The sequence below is a fragment of the Carassius carassius genome, chromosome 15, assembly GCF_963082965.1.
Source record: "Carassius carassius chromosome 15, fCarCar2.1, whole genome shotgun sequence".
Lineage (NCBI taxonomy): Eukaryota > Metazoa > Chordata > Actinopteri > Cypriniformes > Cyprinidae > Carassius > Carassius carassius.
In genome coordinates this window covers 9,038,196-9,061,109 of record NC_081769.1, presented here as the reverse complement: position 1 = coordinate 9,061,109, position 22,914 = coordinate 9,038,196, and the positions used below count along the sequence as shown (strand labels likewise).

The following is a 22,914-nucleotide window of genomic DNA, read 5'->3' as shown; positions in this document are numbered from 1 at the left end:
ATGCACTATGTATCTAAGCTGCCTTCAAAACTCGATCAGAAGAAGGTACCTCTGAAGACAGGAAGTGAAGCAGAATTTGTGTTCGGACATGCCTTGATGCCTTAATGCCTTGAAAGGCATTTTAGAGCTTTTGGACGCAGCATATGATATGGCTTGAAGGCACCATCAATATGACCACTCTATTAAAGGAAGCCCCACCTTCTAAGTAAAAGAGCTAATTGCTAATTGGTTAAGTCAATAGGCTTGTTCGACTTCATGCGATGCCGCAAAGAATGGTTCGAAAATTTCTCAGACTTTGATCGATACTGTAGATGCCTTACGATCACATGTGCTATCAAAGTACCGTGAGACTGAACGAGACCAAATGCCTAGGTTTGAGAGTGAGAGTGAAATTACTTCCCTTAAAGGGACTTTGGTTGAATTGCACGTTAAAAATGTTTCTCCCATAAGAAATTATTCTAAATAAAATGTTACCTAACTTAATGGATGGACTGGATGGATGGATGACTTGATTTTAGGGGTTACTGAGGTTAAGGGTTTAAAGCTTGTGGTTAGGGGTCATGAATGGTCATTAAAAAAGTTGACCTTGGCTGGTGAGAAGGTCGGATACTTGGTAAGACATCCCAGCTGGATGTTAAGCTGTCATGTGATGAAAAGAAACAATCACAAAGCAATCACAAACAAACATGATCAAAAATAATTAAGAAGAAAATATGCACAGTATTACATACAGTAAAAGACAATCTATATTGTAATAATTAAGTCAGTTTTCTAATTCATGAACTCCAAATCAGATTTTTTAAATTTATTTTATTATTTATTTTACTTCAGAGTTACCAGAAATGTTAATATTGGGCAGTTATCTTTTTACCACTGTTTAACTGATTTAGTAACAAATAATTTTTGTAATAACTACAAATGCATTAGGCAGAATGTTTACAACTGGAGTGTAGACTGTATTTGGACATATTGATCTCTGTCGATTATTTTAACTTGTTTTATAAGAAGCCTGTAATTTGTCTAGTTTTATTATGTATTGCTTAATACTTTTACATTAGTGATGTAATTATTTTAGGGATGGTAAGCGATTAAAGATAAATACAGGATGTGGTGATTAATTAATCAAATTAATCTCACATCAAATTTGTAGAAATTACTCCCAAAAGATAATCTAAAGTCGTTGCTATGTAAAGCATCAAACAGGCATAACAAAAAGTAGGTTCAGCAAGAAATATTTTGTTTGATAAAATTCATTACATATAGCCTACTCTTTTGGACTATGTGAGTAAATGATGACAGAATTGTCATTGTCAATTTTTGGTTGGGTGAACTATAACTTTAATCATTTATTTTCTTAATATTATTATTAATTTTGAAAATAACACATTATTTATTTAATGAAATGATACTCTAAATAATAAACTAAAACTGCCAGTAGGTGGTGGTAAATGTCTTAATGATTAAGTCATCAAGTTATTTATTCATTCATTTGGTTTGTTCAAATGGCTGATTCATTAAGGAGTGAAGTAAATGGTTCTTTATGAATTGTTCATTGAATCATTAGGCTTGTTCGACCCGAAGCGGGTCATCACCATCAGACCAAACGGTGTGTGACATCAAAGTACCACAAGAGCTTAGAGAGCAAACGACTCCCTGTGCATTTGAATTGCTCTCGTGGTACTTTGATCTCATACACGGATCTATCTGTGCAGCACCATTTAAAAGTCAACGCATATGCTAATGGTTCAACATGCCAAATGGTTCACCAAATTTGTTCAAAACATGGATTAAGAAATGAAATGATGCTGTGGGTTGCTCAGAGATGAGCACTTCTGCTTTGTCTTTATCTTCTAGTTTGCAAAATGGAGCAAAACAGACAACATTGTGTCTAAGATAATACAATATTAACTTAATGAATTGTTGTATAAGATGAGTATGACATTTGCACTAAAGTGAAATTGCACTTAGCCTACTTCTCGTCATATTTCTTAACTATGTGATATAAATATGAGACACGATCTCAAACGGGCGTTTTGCCCCATATCTTAAATTTTAGGGACACTTTCTTGGCTACATCACGCAGTAAGTTGTTGCCCTGCCTCATATTAGTCATCACATTTGTGTAGCTGCACAAACCAATGGCGCTTTTGCCTGCCAGAAGGGGCAGAGCAGACCTCTATATAAGTTAGATGAGCCATTATAAGTTAAATACGAGCCATTTCATCAGAATTATTTGGCTAAAGTGACAGTCAGCGATTCACGCACAGCTTATAGCACAGCCAGTGACAATGCTTGTTCCCTTATTTCAGGGAACAGAGGTTACGTCAGTAACCAGAGCACTCACCCTTTCAAACTGTCCCTCACATTGTGTATGGGCAATACATCCAATCACGCTGTGCTATTAGCAGATACAAAACGACCTGCTCTGCAAGCTCAATCTTGGAGCACTTAGTTAAGGGCCAAGTAAGTTCCGAGGCATAAGCCAAGTTTATAGCATCAACTATCCAGCAAGAAATTCTCTGCTTTGTAACTGGCAGCCCTTTAGAGCGACCCCCAAAGCAAACAAAAAGCTGCTCCATCTGTCTGAACAGGCTGGAGAGCTCAAAATGCACTCTCAAAGAAGTGGCTGTTCATCGGATGTGCTGCTCAGCTGTTTCTTCCTCTTAGGTGGGAAAGGAAACAGGAGAGCAGAACAAAAGGACCATCTTCGTTAAAGAAGGCGATCCACGAGTGGAGACAGGCAGCACTCATGTTCTCACAGTGAGAACACAAGCCTTTGATGAGTGCAGCCTCTGCATGGGTGCAACATTTGCAACAACACGTGCTGGAAATTTGTTTCAAAAATTTTATAAGGTGCCGGATGCCAACAGAGTAAAGCTAGTTTTCCTCTGCCAGGGCTTTTCAACAGCGGCAGCGAGCAGAGCTGAGCTTTTTTTCTGTCTTCCTGCAGAGTCTGCGAAGAGATTATCCTCATCCCTGAAGGACAAGATTCTGATGAAATAGCCCCTTCTGGCAGGCTAAAGTGCCATTGGTTTGTGCAGCGACACAAATGTGAACAAATTAGGCTTCTGTTCAGAGTGAAACAGGAGTTTTCCCACATACACAACTTGAGAGAACATTTGAAAAGGAACAGCGCTATTGCTTTTTAGTGACCTACCCCAAATTTGAACCATAAACTGAATTTAATTTTAAATCGATTATTGAAAATGTAAATGACCTCAACTGGACTGAACTTTCTTGTGTGATAAACAATTATCAGGCTGCCAATGCAGTATATTTGTTTTATTTAATAAAAAAAAATGTCTATAATGTAATGCTGCTTCATTTTTATGTCCCACATTCTGCTTGTTGTTCTGAATATTATATATATATATATATATATATATATATATATATATATATATATATATACACACACACACACACAGTGACCTCCACTATTATTGGCACCCTTGGTAAATATGAGCAAAGATGGCTGTGAGACTAAATCTGCATTGATTATCCTTTTGATCTTTCGTTAAAAAAATTCCCAAAATTCTAACGTATCATTAAATTAAAACAATTGAAAGTGGAGAGAAATTATAATGATGAAATAATTGTTTTTCTCCAATGCATGTTCGCCACAATTACTGGCACCCCTAGAAAGACACTACTAGAATTTAAGACAAAACAATGTAAGACAAAACAAACAAAAAAAGTAAAAATAGCTTTTGAGCGGCAAACCCACTGGATTTGTTTAGTACAAACAGGGATAAAATGTACCTTGAATTTTTCTTCAATCGTTAATGTTGTGGGTCTGTTTTACTGCCAGAGATCCTGGGCATCATGTTCAGAAACATGGCATAATGTTTTCAATCAGATACCAAATTATAAAAAATCGAAACCTTACTCCCTCCATTAGAAATCTTACATTGGGCTGTGGTTGGATCTTCCATCAGGACAATAATTCAAAACAAATATTAAAATCAACACAAAAATGGGTCACTGAGCACAAAATTAAGCTTCTGCCATTGCCGTCTCAGACCTGAACTGTATAGAAAATGAGTGGAGTGAACTGAAGAGAAGCACCACCAACATGATCCACCAGCTGTGGATCTGAAGGACCTGTAGATATTCTGCATAAAGGAATGGTCTCTGATCTCTTATCAGGTGTTCTCCAAACTCTTCAATCATTATAGGAGAAAACTCAGAGCTGTTATCTTGGGAAAAGGATGTTGCAATAATTGGATGCCAATAATTGTGGCCAACATGAATTAGAGAAAACATTTATTTCACAATGAGACCCCCCCCACCCCCACGTAGAGTTGTTTGAATGAAAAATCAAAAGGATAAACAAGGCAGTTTTTTTTCACAGCCACCTTTGCTCATATTTGCTTCATATATTTTGATGATTCTGGATCAACATTATTGTCTAAAAATATAGACTTATCCCAATCCTTACCCCTAAACCTAACCCTACCAATAATTTATTCCTAAAATCAGTGGGAAATGATAGCTGATTAATAAGAGTGTAGAAGGACCTTACCCTGATTGTAAGCCTAAAACAGCTATTTCTGATTGGTTGATTGGAATGTTTTTCCAGTATCAACAAGGATGTTGATCCGGGAACATGTTGTACTTGGTGAAATCAAGTTCGCCGATATTTACCAAGGATGCCAAATATAGTGGAGGGCACTGTATATAAATTATCATAAATGTTAGGTGAGTGTAGAAACCAGATAAAAAGAAAAAACAAAAAGAATTAAAAAAGCAGGAAATTATTTGAGGAATTACACACGTGTACAGATAACGCATTCTTGGCAAGTTTTGAACTGCACACATGATTGTGTGTAACAGAGCATGTACAAAAGTTATTGAACACCATTCCATACCATCTTCAGCCAGCTTTTTATTACACATGAGAAATGTTTGGATTGTTAACATTCTTACCGAATAGTTTTCACAATAAAGCAGATGATAACAGCCAAGCCTATACATCCACACAGAGATCCAATCACAATAGCTGCGATTTCACCTTAAACAGAGAAAATATGTTACATTTCTCAAGAAAACTGTAATAATTGAGCAAAAATTAAGCATAAAAGTCTCTTCTTAGAGAACTGACTGAAAAATAACAATAAAGACAGCAGATAAATAATTAGTGCTGTCAATCAATTAAAAATATTTACTAATTAATTGCACATTTTTTAAAAGGTGCTGTATGTAGGATTTACACAGTGTGATTGAATTAGGTATTGCAGTCCAAATTCGAAATATTGGAAAGGGTTTGTTTTTACACGGCCCCTCCTCCTCAGACTTGACGTACACACAGGATGCCAGATTAATGACATCAACAGGAATGAGCACACTTGACGATGAATGAAATGAAATACGCTGTGTTTTCCTCCAACTGTAGCATTATTTTTCAGCTAAATAAGTACAGTATGTTAACTTAGCATGTTTCTTTAATATCTGCAAACATATTATGGTATTCTTATGCTTTAGTAGAGTCAAAAACTTACAGCACCTTTAAATTAATCATGATTAATCTCACCTAACAATAAAAAGGTTTTAAATGTACTTTTATGTTGCAATAATTCACAATTAAATCTTCAAATTAATGTAGAAACAACAACAACAAAAACTATATATATATCGTTAATATTTTTTTTTCTGTATGACTGAAGGCTGGTATCACTGATAACTGTACTACTGATGACTCTATGAAATTGTTTTTTTTTCCTCTAATATTTAACCACTGATTATAGCCATTCAACATTACAGTATAATTAAAAGCTATCAATTTTAACATTATTTGGACTTTAAAAAATAATAACTTCTAATTTAAGTCAATTTAAAACAACCTTCACTTAAACCCATTATAATAAAAGTAAAAGTTACCTGAACCTTTCAGCAAATAGGAAGTACAGGTCTGTAACGCATTAAACTTCCTAATTATGGTAAGAAGGAGGCGGGAACCGGCGGACAATCAAATCAAGTTTAATAATAAAATAAACACAAAACAGCGCAGCAGCCCCTCTCGGACAACTGCCGCGCACAAACAAAAACCAAACACAACTAAAATCCAGGCCTGGTCCTCTCTCGTCCTTCACTGTCGTCGCTCCTCTTTTATAGCCTTCCATCTCCTATGTGGGACTCGAGACCGGTGGGTCGAGCAGGTGTCGCTCATTTCCAATCACTCCACTGGCCTCGCTCCGTTCCCTCGGCCCCGCCCCACTCGCCACATATCCCCATCGCCCCTCGCAGGCCAGGGGGTACTCCCGAGACTGCGCTCTAGCCCCCACCCCCCCGCGCTCACCGCTCACGGTGACCTGCGGGAACCTGGGGGTGGGACAGACGAGGCGAGAGAAAAGGAGATGGAAGGATGAGGAGTGACAGAGACGAGAGAGGGGAGAGAGGAGAAAAAAAAATTCTGGTTCCCAGACGCACTGCCGCTCGGATCTCCACCAGCTGGGTGATCTCCTCCGCGGTGCCTGGCGGTGGCACTGGACGTCCCTCAGCGGACGGCAGTGAGCTCGTACGTCCCCGGCAACTCACTCCAGCCCACCGCCTCGAGCGTGCTCGTGCACACTTCCTCGCCCTGCTCAATGGCACCACAGATTCACCACAGCGGCGAGGGATCTTCAGCACCGCGTCCCTCCTTCTCCCGGGTTTCGGCACCAGTGTAATGCATTAAACTGACTAATTATAGGAAGAAGGAGGCGGGAACCGGCGGACAATCAAATCAAGTTTAATAATAAAATAAACACAAAACATTGCGCCAGCCCCTCACGGACCACTGCCGCGCACAAACAAAAACCAAACACAACTAAAATCCAGGCCTGGTCCTCTCTCTTCCTTCACTGTCATCGCTCCTCTTTTATAGCCTTCCATCTCCTCCGTGGGACTCGAGACCGGTGGGTCGAGTAGGCGTCACTCATTTCCAATCACTCCACCGGCCTCGCTCTGTTCCCACGGCTCTCGGCCCTGCCCCACTCGCCACAAGGTCCATCTCAATAAATTAAAATGTTGTGAAGAAGTTAATTTTAGTAATTCAACTGTGATGGCCTGGATTTAAACCACAAAATTCTTATACATTCATCTTTGCAGTTGATCAAGTAAAATGCAATCACTATATTGGTTTGGTTTACGATCTTTATTTGTCATTGAACTGAGTCAGTGCACGGGCTTAGTTATTTGGCTTAAGGTTAAAACATTAAAACTTGTTAAAATTCCTCTTTGGCTAAAAAGTTATTTTATACAAATCTAGCAAATTGTGAAAGTTCATTCTTGTAATTAAAATGACTTAAAATGTTTAACACCTGGTCTGTTGTGGGAATGGACCAGCCTAGTAACAAAGAGATTCAAACAGGAAGTTGTTCTGTTTTATGGGAATTCTAAAGGAAATAAGACTATACCAACTTTGATGTATAAGAGGGGACATAGGAAAATGTGATGTCTTGATCAGTATGATATTTGTCTAATAGAATCCTTTTTCATTCACTAAAATTTATCCATGGCTCTAAATTTAGTTAAATGTATTGTTCATTCCAAATTTATTGTTTTGTTTCCCCTTGTTTTGTTTCATGGTGTTGGTCACCTCCTATAAATTCAGTGTATGTTTTGTCTAGTGAAGTTGTTACTTATTGCACCCTGGTAAAGGTGGTGTGGAATGTTGTCTTCTGTCAGTTTGAGAGAATCATGGCCAATTATGTCATTTGTGAATTTCCTGTGATGTAATCTACATGGAATAAAAGTTTTGGTCTTTTTCCTCTCTAATGAGGTTTGATCACTTTTTATCTTGCGTAAGCAAGAATTAATAAAACTATCACTTTGCTCCCTGTTTTGTGGCTATGGACTAATTTTTTGTTGTTGTGATCTGCTCAGGCTCGTGACAGATCTTTCACATCAACTCAAATTGTAAAACTTGTGTATTAAATAAATTCAATGCAAACAGACTGAAGTAGATTAAGTCTTTTGGTTCTTGTGTGATTTTAGCACACATTTAACAAAAACCCACCAATTCACTATCTCAACAAATTAGAATACTTCATAAGACCAATTAATTGTTGTTTACTGTACATGTACTTAATACTTGGTAGGGGCTGTTTTTGCTTTATTTACTGCCTCAATTCTGTTTGGCATGGAGGTGATCAATTTGTGGCACTGCTGAGGTGGTATGGAAGCCTAGGTTTCTTTGACAGTGGCCTTCAGGTCATCTGCATTTTTTTTACATTTTTTTTGGTCTCTTGTTTCTCATTTTCCTCTTGACAATACCCCATAGATTCTTTATGGGGTTCAGGTCTGGTGATTTTGCTGGCCAGTCAAGCACACCAACACCATAGTCATTAAACCAACTTTTGGTGCTTTTGGCAGCGTGGGCAGGTGCCAAATCCTGCTGGACAATGAAATCAGCATCTTCAAGAAGCTGGTCAGCAGAAGGAAACATGAAGTGCTCCAAAATTTCTTGGTAAATGGGTGCAGTGACTTTGGTTTTCAAAAAACACAGTGAACCAACACCAGCAGATGACATTGCACCCCAAATCATCACAGACTATGGAAACTTAACACTGGACTTCCAGCAACTTGGGCTATGAGCTTCTCCACCCTTCCTCCAGACTCTAGGACCTTGGTTTCCAAATAAAATACAAAACTCTCATCTACTCTCATCTGAAAAGAGGACTTTGAACCACTGGGCAATAGTCCAGTTCTTCTTCTCCTTGACCAGGTAAGATGCCTGTGACATTGTTTGTGGTTCAGGAGTGGCTTACCGGGAGGAATACGACAACTGTAGCCCAATTCCTTGACACGTCTGTATGCCTTGACTCCAGCCTCAGTCCATTCCTTGTGAAGTTCACTCCAGTTCCTGAATCGATTTTGCTTGACAATCCTCATAAGGCTGTGGTTCTCTCGGTTGGCTGTGCATCTTTTTCTTCCACACTTTTTCCTTTCACTCAACTTTCTGTTAACATGCTTGGATACAGCACTCTGTGAACAGCCAGCTTCTTTGGCAATGAATGTTTGTGGCTTACCCTCCTTGTGAAGGGTGTGAAGGCCTATGATTGTCTTCAGGACAACTGTCAGATCAGCAGTCTTCCCCATGATTGTGTAGCCTAGTGAACCAAACTAAGAGACCATTCTGTAGGCTCAGGAAACCTTTTCAGGTGTTTTGAGTTGCTTAGCTGATTGGCATGTCACCATATTCTAATTTGTTGAGATTTCAGATTCAGTTGGTGGGTTTTTGTTAAATGTGAGCCAAAATCATCACAATTAAAAGAACCAAAGACTTAAACTACTTCAGTCTGTGTGCATTGAATTTATTTAATACATAAGTTCCACAATTTGAGTTGAATTACTGAAATAAATTTACTTTTCCACGACATTCTAATTTATTGAGATGCACCTGTATACAGAAACTGAAAAAAAGTTAACAAACCCTAAATTCTAAATTGATTATAGATTATAGATTAATTCTTAAAGCTACAAAAGTTATTGATCTCCTCTTTTTTTCTTTTGTTCTTTAATGAACAGACATCATAGCAACTGGATTATTAGGTTATTTGGCTGCTATTTAGTGTGAAATTATACAGGCTATGTATTTGAGCATGTAATTGAAGAGCATGCACTACGAGTACAGTATAACAGCTAACATGACAGAGATATTGTCTTACTGACATATGGCTTGACAGCATCTCATCTGACTCTCATCTCATCTCACTGATGTTCTACTAAAACTCCTCGTCATCTGCAAAGTACCTTTTGCGTGGTCGTTGATTATCACCTGGCACTGAAGCGATAATAAGTCTCTAAATAAATGCAATTCTTGTCAAGGAAAAAAAAAGCAACAGTTGTGCGTGGGGTTGCAAACCCTAGCTCCACCCTGCGTTAACTGTTAGGTATTTGTAATGCTGTTAAAATTTTTTAATAATAATAATACATCAGAAAAAAAAATCCTGCGTTGACATGTAAATAGTAAAATGTAATGTTTAGACAATAAAGTGGTTAATATAATGCTTAGTATAAAAAAAAATTTCTCACCTGCAGTATACATTTTTACTGAGACTGGAGAGAGAAACGGTGAGATAAAGAGAAGTTAGAGACAGCATAAGCACTATGAGTATATGAATGAATATAGAATTGTAATTTTGACAAATGACAATTCTATAATAATTTACTCATCACTAAGTTATTCCAAAATTGTATATTGTAATTGTTTTGGTGGAACACAACAGGCCAATTTTTTTGAAGAATCTTTACACAGCACTTCTCTGTGTAAAACAGTTCATAGCATGTAATTTAGGTTAACTATTCTTTTAAACCTTCCAAATCTTCCCTGGAAGGGAGAAAAGGGGTGTCTGCTGATCACTGTTATTTATATTGGAAACATTTGAAACAATCATAAATAACTTCATCAAGCACTGTTACATCAACTGAGTCTTATAGCTGCTTTGTACTGCTCTCCCCACTCGGGCATAGACTCACACAGGCTCACATGATTACAATAAACTCTGTGTTCACAAGAGATTTTTAAAACCTAATCAGCCATCATATAAACAAAGGGCACAGCTACATAATCCCCCACCCCCAGCTCTGTTCTCTCCCCCCTTTCCTCTTTAATTCTTTTTCGCTCTCTCCTACCCGGAATAAAAGAGGACAGGACAGTTCTGTTATTGAGTGGCTGGGTGGTGCGGTAGTTATCCTGGAGAGCCATGGGCTCTGCCTCTTCTTCTTTACTGGAGTACAACACTGTTTGTAATTTAATCAGCTGAGAAGAGAAGAGAAGAGAAGAGAAGAGAAGAGAAGAGAAGAGAAGAGAAGAGAAGAGAAGAGAAGAGAAGAGAAGAGAAGAGAAGAGAAGAGAATTTGTCAGCCATGTAAATTATATAAAGTTCAGTCATGAAACTCTATTTCACAAGCTGAAGAGTTCTTTTATATGTAAAATTTCAGGGAGATTGCCTACCTATACATCGAAGCCAAGACTGTAAATATACCTAGACAGTTATATATATATATTTACTTGATATGCTATGGTTGCTATGGTTTATGACAATATGATGAACTCTCGCATTCTATTTATACAACCATTTGCCAAAACTGGTAATACATTGTGTTGCTACAGCTGCCATGATAACTATAAATATGCATTGGTTTGACCAAACTGAAATATACATTATTTAAGCATAAAAAATTACATTTATCTGAGAGCTCATAATAGATTTTTAATTTGAAGTGAAAAGTGAAAAAGTGCAAGTGAAAATGACGTAACATACAGCTAAGTATGGTGACCCATGCTCAGAATTTGTGCTCTCCATTTAACCCATCCAATGTGCACACACACAGCAGTGAATTCACACACACACACGCACACACACACACACACACACACACACACACACCGTGAACACAACCGGAGCAGTGGGCAGACATTATGCTGTAGTACCCAGGGGAGCAGTTGGGAATTCAGTGCCTTAGTTGTGGTACTGAGGATGGAGATAGAGATGAACATTCATTCAAATAAGGTATGTTATTTATATACGATTTCAGAAATTCCTCATTCCACACAAACTACTTTATATGTGAAATATGCATTGTTTGTGCTTTTACTAAGACTCTTTGTACCTGTGAGTGAGAAATTTTAACTCTTTCTCTGAAGATAGTCCAGAGGACACTCTGGTGGCAGGGAGGAGTGGTGAGTGAGCCGTTGTAGCGGAAATATTGGCTGAGGTTGTCAGGCAGCAGCAACTTTATATCAAATGCTGGTATAGCCACCTTCTGGCCTAGAATAAATTAAGCAAAAAAAAAAAAAAAAAAAAAAAAAAAAAATTTTATTTACAAAGTAATCCCAAAATGTTCAAGGAAGATAATCATATGCATGTACACGTTCATAGACATGCACACAAACACATGCCTGCATATCTGATGTGGCCCAGATAGTTAAGAATACTGTAATATCCTTGATTAATCTCCTCGCCTGCCTGAGAAAGCAAACAAGTGAATTAGATAAAGATATATATTATGTGGATATTAATAAGATTAGAGTAAAAACAAAGAACTCACCTCAATTAGGATTAGCTTCTGACATATTAGCATACATCTCTGTATTGTAATGGACAATATGGAGCTGACGGAAAGGAAAAAGAGTGTCTTTGAGCTATAGGCATCTTACAGAAGACAGTTTCAGTCGTTCTTTGAGAGCTCAGTTGTGCCTTGTGTCACAAATCCGTAACAATATGGTCACAATGAGTGGTGCCCCCATGGTTCATGCTGGTTCTCTTTGGCAAGTTTGATCATTCTTCCTGTAGAATAGATTCCCCCTACAGTTCAATTACCTCAGGGCCCTGCCCAAAGCAGTCTGCTTTATGCAGAGGCACAAAACAATTTTATACCTCTAAGGTATATGTTGCAATTGGAGAAACTGCAGGCACTGCCCCAACAACACAAGCTACCATGCCTTCTATTTTAGGCTCAAGTGCTACCATTTTGGGCTAAGGAAAGATATGTCTTCTTCTAAAAAAAAAGAGTATGACTTTTACTGCTGGCACTTACAGGTGTCAAAAAAAGGATGGGGTCTATGCCATTCTTGTATTGCACTGATTGTACTACACTTTCTAGAAGTGCAGTTTCAAAAAGCTGACCAAAAAGTACAGTATGTCATGGTGCAGATCATGCTGAGAGACCATTGATCTCATGGATCTTTACTTCAATCAGATTACACAGAGATAAATTAAGTTTCTAAGGTTTGTTTTGGGAGCAAAACTTACCAAGCCCATTCATGTGCTGACCTTCCTCTTCAGTTGGCTGACTCAAGCATAGTCTTAGAATTTAGTGTGTCAGTGTCAAGAATGTTCTCAATCAATTGCGAGATATAAGTTTGGGGATGGATCCTGTTCTACTGCATAACTTCTACAGCAGAATTTATAGGGTTAGTATTTTAGTTAGACTCAATGCTGGTATGGCTTTCCCCTATGGTGAAGGAAACCATTTTTAATGCAAGTTTTCCCTCCAATAGGACGTTACAGGCACTCAAATAGAAGCTATATAAGTTCTGGCGCTAGACTTGCAAATTAGACCCACTGTGCTGTACTGGAGTTCTCTCAGGAGTATTTTTCTGCAGGCATTGCTTTGTTAACTTTTTTAGTGACAGGAATTGCTGCTGAGCACATTCTAGTTGAAAATGTTTCTCTGGAGAGGCATTCACTTATATTACATGTTATGCATGGTGCGAGGTGTTAAGACCTTTCTGTCCCATTTCTGTTCCTTCCTGGGACCTGTCTTGGGAGAGCTCACTAGGCCTCCATATGAAACATTGGAATCAGCACCTGTGAGGCTCATGACTTCATCTCTAGGCCTTAAAGCAGTGCTTCTCAGGGTAAGTTTATACAATAATGATTGTACAAAAATACAATAAAATGCTTTTTCAAAAAGTTTCATATACAGACAATAATATTGTCCTTGTTTATACAAATCTACAAAAATGACTAAAAACATTGTATTATGCGTGGCACAACATAAGCACGCACCTCTGCTGCAGTGCTCTGTCCATTAATGGTGTGTTCACTTCCTGTAGTTACTCCTACTTCACTACCCCAGTGCAGGTGTAGCTGTACAGCACTATAATGCCATGGCAACCCAGCCACGCTCATCCAATGTGGCAATGTCATCTGCACTGTGTGACAAAACAAGTGGGAAGTTTAAGAGTTTAAAGGGTAATATTTAGCAAACAGTAATTCATTGTCACACAGTTTTATGCTCAGTGACATAGACTTTAGTCACACTCAAATGTATAAATGTCATTGCATTAAGTGTGACTTAAGCATCCAAATACTTTTTTAGACCACTTTATTAAAATTATATTTTCTAAATCTTAATATCTTCATAACCTATAGTTGCAAAATAGATTGAATTTGCTAAATTGCAACTATAAGGCATAAAGATATTATAAACACAAAAATATGATATGAAGCTGCTTGAAACCATGTATATTGTAAAAAGTACTGGGTGGCAGAGTTTCATAGTTTCTGTCTTGTGTCTAAGTCTGAGACCATTTTGAATGGGTAACAAAAGACAAATTTACCTGTATGGCCATTATTGTAGAGGGTGAATGGCTTCTTCCCATAATGGTTGTATCCCAGGGGCTGCACAGGGATTAGTGTTGGATCATACAGTGTTTGTGATGTGTCCAAGTTTATGGGTGACTGATTAGAACCACCACAGTCAGGAAAAACCCCAGCCCATTCTGGCTGTCCCACAGCACCTAACACAATCACAAAAGGGTGATAAAGCGAGGTGAAATGCAGGGGTGGAGGTTAATCAATGAAAAATCAATAAACAGCATATTACAAAATGTATGTTTTACTCTTTATAACATGTTATGGAAGCTCATAATGAAGTATTAGCTAAGTGTTAAGTCATGCAAGTTAATGAGGAGACACGTAGTTACAAAAGCATAGACTACACACACACACACACACATTTTTTTTTTCCATTGCTGAAACATTCTGTAGTGAATTTAGATGTTAAAAGACAAAGGAGGGACAGATCAACATAAAAAAAGAGACCAAAAAATAATAAAAATTATTTACTAAAATAAATAGTTTTATTTTACAATAAAAGAAACCTTCTGCATATTAGTCTGAGTGTTTCAGTTTGGTGCCAAGGCAGTTCTGTATACACAGGGATTAGAGGCCCACTCAATCTCACTGTTCACCAAGATTAACCCCCCAAAGCCCTGTTCAAGGGTAGGGGGTGGAAGAGTTGCTTTCACTGATCTGTAGTTTCCAAGGAGATCTCTATGACAACTGACATACTGTTGCATGCTTCCCCAAACATGGGAAAGTTAAATATAACCTAGACAAGTTCTTCTCAGGTTGCAGATTTAACCTCATTATTTGCTGGGCCTGTTGTGTATTTAGCAATACACTGATAAGGCCTTATTATAAATGCTGCCTGGTGTCAGTGATTATATGTGCGTATTAGTATGTAACGTTTGCAAGCACAAAACATATATTTTTGTATGTTTTTATGATTAAACTGGAAAAATGCAAAAAAAAAATTGATTAGTTCACTCAAAGCAGTTACTGTAAATTAAATTATCACAGATAATAATTTTGATGTACTCTGCTTGACTGAATCCTGGCTCAAAACAAGTGAGTATATTGGTATATTGGTCTAAATGAGTCTATTCCACCAAACTACTGTTATAAACATGAGCACCGTCAGATTGGTCATCGTGGCGATGTTGCAGAAATATATAGTGATACTCTCAATGTTACTCAGAAAACAGGAAACAGGTTTAACTAATTCGAAATACTTATACTTAATGTTATACTGTCAGATATGCAAAAGAAATCTCTCCTTTCTCTTGCTCTGGCTACTGTGTATACAGTAGACCGCCTGGGTCATGTACAGATTTCTTAAAATAACTTGCAGATTTTATTTCAGACCTATTGGTTAATGTTGATAAAGTGCTAAGCATCTGAGACTTTAACATTCACGTTGATAATACAAATAATGATCTAGGACTTTCGTTCACAGACTTATTAAACTCTTTTGGAGTCAAGGAAAATGTCACCAGGCCCACTCAAATGGAATTGATCTTGCTGATATACTGATTTTACCTCAAAGTGATATTACTGGCCACTACCTTGTATCGTGCATGCTGCGTATTTCTGATATTTACTATTACCATATTATCGTCCAGGTAGAACCATTGTTCCAACCACCAAAGACAGGTTCAGAAATAACCTGCCTGATTTAACCTCAACTGCTCTGTGTACCCATAAATACACATGAACTAGACGAAATGAGTAGCAATATAGGCACTATTTTCTCTAATACATTAGAAGCTGTTTCCCCCATTGAATTTAAAAAAGTTAGAGAAAAAAGTACTGTGCCATGGTACAACCCATTCTCTCAAGAAAGAAACTTGTAATCTTTAGCACAAATGGAGAAAAACTAACTTGGAAATGTTTATAATTGCGTGGAACAGTATGCCCAACTATAGACAGACTCTGCTATACATGTTTCCCCTTGGTAATATTATTAGAAAATACAGGATTAGTTTCCATTGTTATGCTGATGATACTCCACTATATATTTCTACAAGACCAGATGAAACTTTTGAATAATCTAAGCCAAAATTAAATTAAAAATTATTTTTTATAGCACTTTTTACAATACAAATAAGTGCAAAGCAACAAAGAAAATTAAGTTTCTACAATAGTAGTAGCTTATCAGTGCTGACTGTCAGTATATATGCATATGGCAGAAATTATAACAACAATGTTATAACAGTATGTTGTTTCAAGGTTAGCATCATCTGAGGTCCTCTGAGGGAGTGACATAATCTCTTCTCAGGTGTTCTGCATCCAGACTGAAGCTTGTGTAAATCCTAGTTACCACGGGATGTAAATCCCACAGAAAAACAGAGAAACAAATAAAGACATAATTAGCGTAGCTGCAGTTCCAACCAAGTAAAATTAATTAGTTTAACCCAAGCTAAAGAATAATAATGTGCATTTGATCAGATATAACTGCAGTCCAAAATTATGAGATGCATTATTAGAATCCTAGGCGAAAGAGATGTGTTTTTAATCTAGATTTAAACAGAGAGTGTCTGAACCCCGAACATTATCAAGAAGGCAATTACAGAGTTTGGGATCCAAATGTGAAAAAGCTCTACCTCCTTTAGTGGACTTTGCTATCCTAGGTACTACCAAAAGTCCAGCATTTTGTAACCTTAGGGAGCATGATAGAAGGCTAGTTAGGTATGCAGGAGCTAAGCCATTAAGGGGCTTATAGTTGAGTAATAATATTTTGTATCTGATACGGAACTTAATAGGTAGCCAGTGCAGAGACTGTAAAATTGGGGTAATATGATCACATTTTCTTGACCTGGTAAGGACTCTAGCCACTGCATTTTGGACTACCTGTAGCTTGTTTATTGAAGATGCAGGACAACCACCTACTGTAGCAGTGCATTACAATAGTCAAGTCTAGAGGTCATGAATGTATGAACTAGCTTTCCTGCATTTGAAACAGGTAACATGTTTCGTAGCTTGGCAATGTTTCTAAGATGGAACGTTTTTGTAATAATGGAAATATGGTTTTCAAAAGACAAGTTGCAGTCTCATATAACACCCAGATTTTTGACTGTAGAGGAACTAACAGTACATCCATCTAGTTGCAAATTGTAATCTACTAGATTCGGTGTTTTGTTCCAATAAGTAATGTCTGTCAGGAATACACAGGATTCAATTGCAGGTAACAAAAAGCTTATTTCACCCTCACTGGGCAAACAGGGAAAACAAATGAATGATCACCCCAAGAGCACAGGGCCAAAAAGAAACCTCTCAGCGGGGACCGGTCCTAGCGTCTTCCGTGACGCAACATCAAAGTCACATCAACCAGAGCGTCATTGGGGACGGGGTCCCAACAGAAAAGAGATGCCAGGGCCGGAAGCAGAACCAGTCAAGTCTGACAGGATGAGGGAACAGTTCCAGACAAAAACAAAACACTTGGAGCCTAAGACAACATAACATGGCAGGACTAGGCAAACAAGACAAGACAGTCACCAGCGAAACATTAAACAACTTACAACGGTCTGACAAAAGACAGAGCACGAGATGAACTAAAATAGAGGAGAGCTAATGAGGAAAGACTGGCTACAGGTGTGACAGAACACAGAGTATTAAGGATAACGAGTGGGAGGGGGAAGAAACAACACTGACAGCAGAACACATGAGCTGCCAAAACAAAACCAATGTGTTCAGAGACTAGGCACACAGACAACAAGACAAAAACACAGCAACTCAGACCTAAGTCATGACAATATCTTTGTATTGTCCTACTTCAATAGGAGAAAATTATCGTTCATCCAGTCTTTGTCAGATGACTCCCCATTTAAATAAACAAAGTTGTAGCGATCAGACAGATAGGATCTAAACCATCTTAAAGCCTGTCCTTGAATACCTGTATAGTTTTGTAATCAATCTATGGTGTCGAACGCAGCACTAGCAATGAGATGCAGCCTTGATCTAATGCAAGAAGCAAGTCATTTAACCTTTTAACTGTTCTTGTGCTATGGTGGGGCCTGAAACCTGACTGAAATTCTTCATACAGATAATTTTTTTTGCAGGATGAAGCACAATTGAGCAAACACAACTTCTAAAATATTAGACATAAATGGAAGATTTGAGATGGGCCTATAATTTGGCAGTTCACTAGGATCTAATTGTGGTTTCTTAATAAGAGGCTTAATAACCGCAAGCTTGAATGGTTTTGGGACGTGACCTAAAGATAACAATGCGTTAATGATATTGAGAAGCGGTTCTTCTACTACAGGTAACATCTCTTTCAGTAATTTAGTGGGTATATGATGTAATAAACATGTTGCTGGTTTAGATGCAGTGATAAGTTTATTTAGCTCTTCCTGTCCTATGGTTGTAAAGCACTGCGGTTTATCTTTGGGTGCATGGGTGTGAGGGAATATTTAAATCGGGTGGTGTCTGGTTATTTGTTAATCTAGCCACTGTGCTAAATAAAATCTTTGGATTGTTTTGGTTATTTTCAATGAGTTTGTGGATATGCTCAGCCATGGCAGTTTTAAGAGCCTATCTACAGCTGGACATACTGTTTTTCCACACAATTATAAAAACTTCCAAGTTAGTTTTTCTCCATTTACACTCAAGACTACGAGTTTCTTTCTTGAGAGAGTGGGTATTACTGTTATACCATGGCACAGTAAATTTTTCTCTAACCTTTTTCAATTTTATGGGGGCAACAGCTTCTAATGTATTAGAGAAGATAGTGCCCATGGTGCCAGTCATTTCGTCTAGTTCATGTGTATTTATGGGTACAACAAGCAGTTGAGATAAATCAGGCAGGTAATTTTCGAATCTTAAAGAGTGTTAAAAATGTAAAAGATTGGATGACCAATATTTTTCTTCTATTAAATTCAGATAAAACAAAGATATTACTTATTGTACCAAAAATAAAAAATAAAAACAGGACACACAATTTTACTTCCTCTACAGTCAAAAATTTACAATATTTTGGATGAAAAGCGGGAGGCTTGTGACTGTCCCATAGACTGCCAAGTAAAATTAACTGTCAAGGTACAGAAAAGTATAAAAAGCATAGTCAGAATAGTCCATCTGCCATCAGTGGTTCAACTGTATTGTCATGAAGCAACGAGAAGAACTTTTTGTACGAGAAGAAAACAAAAATAAAAACTTTATTTAATTTTTATTTTCTTTATTTCCATTTCTTTATTTCCCGGTTTTCATCCAAAATATGTTAAATTGTGTTCTGAAGACGAACAAAGCTTTTATGGGTTTGGAATGACATGGGGGTAAGTGATTCATGACAAAATTTACATTTTGGGGTAGAGTATCCCTTTAAGTTACGCATCAGTTACAAAATATCAATTACTTTTAAGGACCTTAATGGTCTAGCTCCTGCGTACATAACTAGTCTTCTATCATGCTACAATCCATCACACACCCTAAGATCACAAAACTCTGGGTAGTATCTAGAATAGAAAAGTCCATAAAAGGAGGTAGAGTTTTTTCAGCCTTTAAAATTTGGCTCACAAACTCTGAAATAGCTATAGATAACATTCAGGGTTCAGACACACTCTCTCTGTTTAAATCTAAATTAAAGACACATCTTTTTGCTAAGCATTCACATAATGTATCTTTTAATTTTGCACTTTAGCTATATCTGATCAAATAGACACATTTTCATTCTTTTGCTTGGGTTGAACACATAATTTTTGCTTGATTGGAACAGCAGCTATGCTAATTTAGTCTGCATTTGCTTCTGTGTTTCTGGCATGGAACTCGAACCCCGAGGCAACTAGGAATTACACAAGCTTCAATCTGGATTCAACCCTTACAAAGATCTGAGATGACCAAACCTCATGAGAAGAGATGATGTCAACCCCCCAGAAGACATCAAATGTTGCTAACCCTGGAACAACATATAAAACTACCAAATTTTGCTTTATCACAATGTTTAATCACAATCACAAAATTTAATTGCAACATATAATAATTTCAGCCAATACTATTCACCGTCTATTTGATTAATTTAATTTATAACCAGTGTTGGGAACGTTACTTTAAAAAAGTAACTAGTTATAGTTACTCACTACTTGTTGCAAAAAGTAACTGAGTTAGTAACTGAATTACTCTATAATAAAAGTAACTCGTTACCAGGGAAAGTAACTATTTGCGTTACTGTAAAAAAAAAAAAAAAAAAAAAAAAGTTGCTATATGTCAAATAATTTTTTTTTTTTTTAGCAGTTTTCACAAGTCAGTTGAAATAAGTAGAACAGACAGGTGTTTGTACATAACTTTCGATTTATCGATTTATTGCACGTCAACAGACAGCAAGAGTTTTATCCTGCACTCTTTGTAAGAAAAGTGTTTTTGGCCACTAGCTTTGTAGATGCGTGTGTCACAAATTACATGCACGTTCTTGCCTTTGACTACAATGAATTTGAAGTAGTACTTATATCTCCACCTTGAAAATGCCAACTTTTCATCGGATTGCTCCTGACTCGCCATTGCTCCTGCTGCTGCGAATCTCTGTGTAGCTGACGTGTGTGTGTGTGTGACTGTGTGTGTGTTTGGCGCCGCTGGCCCGTGTGTGTAAAAACACTGGCTCTGATTGGCTACCATGAAACACATGACTCTGCCTTAGCCAATCATAATCGCTTATCTCGTTATTAACCCACCTGCTCACTCGCTGTGTGAGCCAGGTGTGCGTTCGGATTGCATATGAAATCAATGCATAGTAACGCACCGCATTTAACGTTCAGTAACGTTAACGGCGTTGTAACGACGGGAAAAGTAATTAGTTAGATTACCCCGTCACTGAAAAAATAACGTCGTTACCTAACGCCGTTCTTTTAAACACCGTTATTCCAAACACTGTTTATAACTAACTGCATGGTTTTTACTGTACATTTCTGCCATAGTCACCACTAATAACCCTTCTCCTAAATATAATGTAGAAACTAAAAATTTTCTGTAAAGCTGCTTTGCAATGATTTGTCATGAAAAGCGAAATATAAATAAACTTAAATTGAATTGAATACTGAAACGTAAAATTTAGATGTATTGTAACATCTAAAATATAAAAATTACAATGAATAAAAATTGCTTCATATTATTAGCTAAATTTTTTTAAAAATTTACAAATATTTTTTAGCATTAAGCTATTTGTATCAATGCATTTAGATTTTTAGACCCCTCAACCTACATTACCAGTCAGTAAGATTTTTAATGTTTTTAAATAATTGTCTTCTGCTCACCAAGCCTGCATTTATTTGATTAAAAATACAGAAATACATTTTTAATATTTAAAATAACTGCTTTCTATCTGAATAAATTAAATTGTAATTTATTTGTGTTATTTCAAAGCTTAATTTTTAAGCATCATCCCTCCATCCCTCAGTCGGTCAGGCTCATCACCCTCTGCACACTCCCTCACTCACGCATTTTCTCCAGCACCTGTTCACCATCCAATCATGTAATCACCAGCACCTGTTCACCATCAACCCGTCTGCTCACCTCCATATAAAACCACACACCTAAGTCTCCGTCATGGTCCGATCTTGTAGCTGCATAGTGGAACCTCTCCTGTTGTAAGGCTACTTGTACAGACTCAATACAAACCTTGCTACTTACCTACCATCAGGGGCGGACTGGGACCAAAAAGTGGCCCTGGACTTTCTGGCCCACAGCAGCCCACCACATCAAAACGCAAACGCCCCTGTTTTGATGTAATTTATTTATTTGATATTTAAGTATACTGTTTGGGGATTTTAACCAATAGGGCAACTGATCCTCCATTGAAAAAAAAAAAGATAACCTGCGTGCTGCAGCTGTTCATTTAGCGACTCCTAGTGAGCGATACATGTTCATCACGAGACAAACATTCTCCTAGAACTCACACTTTGCATTCAGTTAACAGATGCATGAATATGCGGTAATATAAGTTCATGATCCGATTCGTGAACAGATTATTCTCTTGAGTAAATCTTTTAAAATAATCATTTATTTTGTTTAACGAAAACATTGTGGAAACCAGTGGTTCACAAACTGGATAGATCTGAGGTGCAGGGCTCGCAAAATCGCTAGCCCGACGTCCAGGGGCTATTGTGTTTTGCAGTCGGGCTCCAAAATGTATCACTGCTCTTCCCGACGGGCTATCGTGAATAGCGATTTAAAATTTGCGTTGTTCACTCGCTTGGAGGGGTGAAATGTATCGTAGTTGATCGTTTTCACTTGTTTCTAAATCTTGCTGATTCAACTTTTTTAAACAATTTGCGCGCGTTCGAAGCTTGCGCGCACTCGTTCAAAGCACGCGCTGTGAGCAGCATTTCAGACAATGCGCGTACAAAGAATTAATTCATCTTTTGGGTATCGTAACTTCTGAATGAACAAATACACACACAATTATTTCAAAATAATTGTCTCTGCAAGTATTCTCGTAAACACAGTCGGTTATGTTTTCAGTGAACGTATACAGTGGCCTGCTGCTCAGAGAAATTCGCTGTACCAGATGAATCTGTCTCTCTCTAAATTAGACGAAAACGCGCTTGTTGGCTGCGCGATCGACTCACTCATCCATTTGCGTAGAAAAGAGATGTAATATTATGATTTCCGTCAATTAAAAAAAAAAAAAAAAAAATTATATATATATATATATATATATATATATTTGTGTACCGGGTGGGCCGGCCCACATTGGCTAGCGGCCCACCGGGAAAAGTCCCGGTGCTCCAGATGGCCAGTCCGCCCCTGCCTACCATTGAGTTCTCTCCTAGATCCCTGTGTCTCTCCTGAGTGTCTCCATGTCACAGTGTCTGGTTTGTGTATCCCTGGGTATCCACTAGTGGTCTCACTTCCCCATATAGTCACCCCA

General features: G+C 37.6%; 2 protein-coding genes across 3 annotated transcripts in view; both read right to left on the bottom strand.

Annotated features, from left to right (window-relative positions):
* Window positions 1-22,914, bottom strand: part of LOC132158072 (uncharacterized) — a 411,555-nt gene that overhangs the window by 184,225 nt on the left and 204,416 nt on the right. The gene's annotated exons all lie outside the window — the stretch shown is intronic.
* ca14 (carbonic anhydrase XIV) overlaps window positions 1-22,914 on the bottom strand; it is a 40,704-nt gene that overhangs the window by 8,779 nt on the left and 9,011 nt on the right. Inside the window, 9 exon segments of the mRNA XM_059567322.1 lie at window positions 586-639; window positions 4,930-5,014; window positions 10,018-10,041; window positions 10,618-10,744; window positions 11,599-11,756; window positions 11,888-11,968; window positions 12,019-12,100; window positions 13,500-13,645; window positions 14,054-14,233. Coding sequence (XP_059423305.1) covers window positions 586-639; window positions 4,930-5,014; window positions 10,018-10,041; window positions 10,618-10,744; window positions 11,599-11,756; window positions 11,888-11,968; window positions 12,019-12,100; window positions 13,500-13,645; window positions 14,054-14,233 — 937 coding nt within the window.